The sequence below is a fragment of the Trachymyrmex septentrionalis genome, unplaced genomic scaffold, assembly GCF_001594115.1.
Source record: "Trachymyrmex septentrionalis isolate Tsep2-gDNA-1 unplaced genomic scaffold, Tsep1.0 scaffold9, whole genome shotgun sequence".
Lineage (NCBI taxonomy): Eukaryota > Metazoa > Arthropoda > Insecta > Hymenoptera > Formicidae > Trachymyrmex > Trachymyrmex septentrionalis.
In genome coordinates this window covers 1,037,133-1,040,652 of record NW_017306091.1, presented here as the reverse complement: position 1 = coordinate 1,040,652, position 3,520 = coordinate 1,037,133, and the positions used below count along the sequence as shown (strand labels likewise).

The 3,520-nt window shown below is 33.7% G+C and overlaps 2 protein-coding genes across 3 annotated transcripts in view; one reads left to right on the top strand and one right to left on the bottom strand.

Annotated features, from left to right (window-relative positions):
- LOC108755860 (serine/threonine-protein kinase PAK mbt) overlaps positions 1-1,568 on the bottom strand; it is a 4,102-nt gene extending 2,534 nt beyond the window's left edge. The window contains exons 1-3 of one of the 2 annotated variants that reach the window (XM_018499212.1): positions 1,490-1,568; positions 747-1,119; positions 70-460 (exon numbers count right to left, since the gene is read on the bottom strand). In XM_018499212.1, coding sequence (XP_018354714.1) covers positions 70-460; positions 747-1,114 — 759 coding nt within the window. In that variant the 5' untranslated portion in view covers positions 1,115-1,119; positions 1,490-1,568. Of the gene's footprint in view, positions 1-69; positions 461-746; positions 1,120-1,444 lie in introns of both variants that reach the window. The other variant, XM_018499211.1, reaches the window with a different exon arrangement.
- LOC108755622 overlaps positions 1,556-3,520 on the top strand; it is a 14,472-nt gene continuing 12,507 nt past the window's right edge. Inside the window, 1 exon segment of the mRNA XM_018498737.1 lies at positions 1,556-1,606. Coding sequence (XP_018354239.1) covers positions 1,556-1,606 — 51 coding nt within the window.

Below are 3,520 nucleotides of genomic sequence, written 5' to 3'. Positions count from 1 at the left end.
ATATATATATATATATATATATATATCTTTTGAAGGTGCGATATCTAATAATTATACTGTGATAATTACCTGTACATTGCCATTATAATGACCTGACGTCATAGCCATTTGTGAATTTAGTCTATGAAATTCTGTGTCAAGAAGTTGCGGGGTATTTGGACTTTGTACTGGAGCTTGCGAATTTACAATAGGACTTAAATTTTGGAAATTTAAAGATAAGTTTGGTACATTTGATCCCGAGTGAGCTAAATTTGGCGAAGATTGCATATTAGGATTGAGATTTTGAAGATTTGGGAGCATGTTTTGCATACTGGAATTCAGTCCACTGCTAACATTCGGTGAATTTTGTCTTAGTTTATCGATGTAGTTATGTGGCTTGCCAAAGTTCGTAAAACCCTGATTAACATTTGAAGGTATCTCTTGGCCTTCTGGGACGGATGGCGGAAGATTGCTGTTATGCCTGCAAAATAAGAAAAAAAAAAGAAAAAATTATGCTGTCAATTAATCTCATTGATCTCATCAAAATATTTCTATAAATAGATAATGCAAGAATATCTAATGTACTTAAGATGCTTAATTTATTTCTATCAATCATATAGATATAGTTGTATGTTTACAGTGCCAGTCTTTATCAACAAAAATTTTGCTATACATTATGACATATACTTTTGTATCATTCTTTATATAAATCTACATGTTTGATACAATATAGTAAATACATCTAAGAAAAAGCTAAATTACAATACCTGTAATCTCTCCTGAGTCGTGGCGGACTCGAAGAACGAAGAGAATTGGAACGAGCGACTGTACTAGTCTTAGGCAAGCCATTCTCGACAGTTCTATCAGTGGCAAGTGGTCTGTTTATCCTAGGATCATTATGGCCTCTTACAATGGTCTTCAAGTCAAGGATCTCGGTAGGTGTGATCTCGCTTGGATCGACCAAGGGCAGTGGTCTGTTGGTAGACTTCAGAATCTGATTATTCCCGACTATGGAAGCCCATTGCAGCGGCAATCCAACGAACTTGCCCTCACGTTTATCAAATCCAGTATGCACTCTGTGCTCAAAGTTGGTTGGCGTGGAGATCTGTGGTTTCTTTTTCTTCTTGGTAAACATTATCCCTGCATCAAAACAACAATTATTAAGATCGTGCCTGTGTGAGACAAATGAATATTGTAGCATAATAATTTCACTGGCAATATCATCTAACAACGACTGTTCTATTAACAGTACTCAGTTCTGCCTGTCAGAGGTGTATCCTTGCACACGCTTATCCCTTAACCACAGCCGCCCATATATTCCGCGGATAGTTTCCACTGGCCGAAAGGTTTATGACATGTAATTTATACTACTGTAGTATAAATCAAGCGTACAGGGCCCAGGAGTAACGTCAAAATGTGTGAAAAGAGCGCGGGGCGAGGGAAGCCAAGTGACAGCAACGCCTACCGTGCGACGATACGATCTCTACGATGCAGCCCCACTGAAGCTCACCAAGTTGGGATTAGTGAAATACGCGAGGACGTGCTCCTCGGACAGCTCAGACAACTCGTGGTGTGGATGCGGAATGCAATGATATCGGAACATAGGCAATGTCGCGCGTTAAAACACATAAATACGCCATTCATCCGCCTCGACAGGGACGACAGGTCGCACTTCGCACACCGGCGCTCCGCGCGGTGAGCTTATGAATCTTTCGTGGCATTTAGTTCATGACAATTTGTTGAAACGTGCATGCGCGCGGCGCACGCGCGCGCGCGCGCGCAAGGTAAATGCGGCACCTGCGCGAGCGAGCGTGAAAACGGAGGCCGCACCACGACGTACCGGAAACGAGAGCGGGATAGAATGCGAGAGAAAGTGATCGTGAGATCGTGATCGCGGAAAAGGAGTAAACCGCGTGGAAATCCATCGATCAAAGATCGCACGATGTTCCAGCTCAGCGAACTTGTATCTAGAATTACCAGCCTTTGAAGAATACATATGTACTCTTTTTGAGGTCCTAAAACTTAATAACTGATCATTAATTAAAATTTTATTTATTTATAAAATTATATTAATAAGAATTAATTAATTAAATGGTTAATAAGAATTATTAATAAAAATTATATTATAGAAATTTTATTTTTTAAATCTGTATATAATAATATCTGTATATAATTCATAAAAAAAATTATAGTACCTCCTTCTTCTAATCTAAATTAATGTGTTTCTATTTTTTTCATTCAAAATAAATGACGAATAAAGTAATAAAGAATACACTTTAACAAAATAATGCAAAAAAGTTAAAAAATTATTCCTATTATTTTCATTATTTAAAAATTATACTTTATAGAAATATAAATATTTTTTAAACTTTTATTTTTATTAAAACTTTATTAAAGCTTTACTTTTTAGGATATTCAATATGACCAAAATAATAAATTGAACAAATAATTAAAATAGTTAGCATTAATTTAATAAACAATTACATTATTATTTTATTATATTTTAATATTTATAAGTAAATATGTTGTATTTTATGAATCGATTAAAGTATATATTACGAAAAATATTATTAACTGTGTGTGTCAATGTTATTAATGTACTTACGCGCACGCGCGCGCGCGTAAGAAATAAGGGACTTTAATGAAGCACACAGAAAAGGTATATAAAATCTGACCATGCCTTTCGCGTGATGCATCTTAAGTAATGCTAACACCGGGTAATTAAACTTTAGCACTTAAACTTTAGCGGTACACATCTGAAACAGTTTTATTTAATCAAATGACATTTAATTATACTGTTTTGAAAAGGTTTCGGGAGACGTCGGCTATAAGATTTTACAATTAAAAAAAAGGATTCTCCTTTTTTATTTGAAAAAATCAAGATGACTTTGACATGGCTCTCTTAAAATCGTTCAAGGTCAAATCAATATCATCATATGATAGATAATTTAGTACTTCATAACTTTTATAAGAACAATTTTTTCCGAAAACGTCGTCTTTCCAAATGTATATATACATGTACAATAAAAATATGAAAATTTATGATATTTTGATAGATAAGCACTATAAAATTAATGATTAACCTTGTATAATTGACCCAGCGCATTAATCTCGATACAGTTGGTTATTGTTCGATCGATTTTATGGTTTAATTTCTAGTTAATTAAGCGCGCACTAATTGAGATGACTTTCAAGTTCAAGTAACGTGATTGAAGTTTTCGCTTAGAGACTTCTTTTAAAATCGAACGTAAATAAATGGAAATTAAATAAATTTGAATAAAAGTAAAATAACTATTCTTTAGCAGAAGATAAAAATAAAAAAAATTGTTTTCCATAAATGTATTGTTTCTTACGACAAGAGTACATAAAACAGAAGAATACACTTACATTTTTTTATGAATAATGTTTTGTCTTCAACTAGGTAGACGCACAAAACTTTTGGTTTTGGTGTTTTTAATAAATAGTTATAAAATGTTTCTTTTAAAGTAAAATTGAATTTTTCTTCACATTTCTTAACAAGGAAAGAGATAAGGAAGAGAGA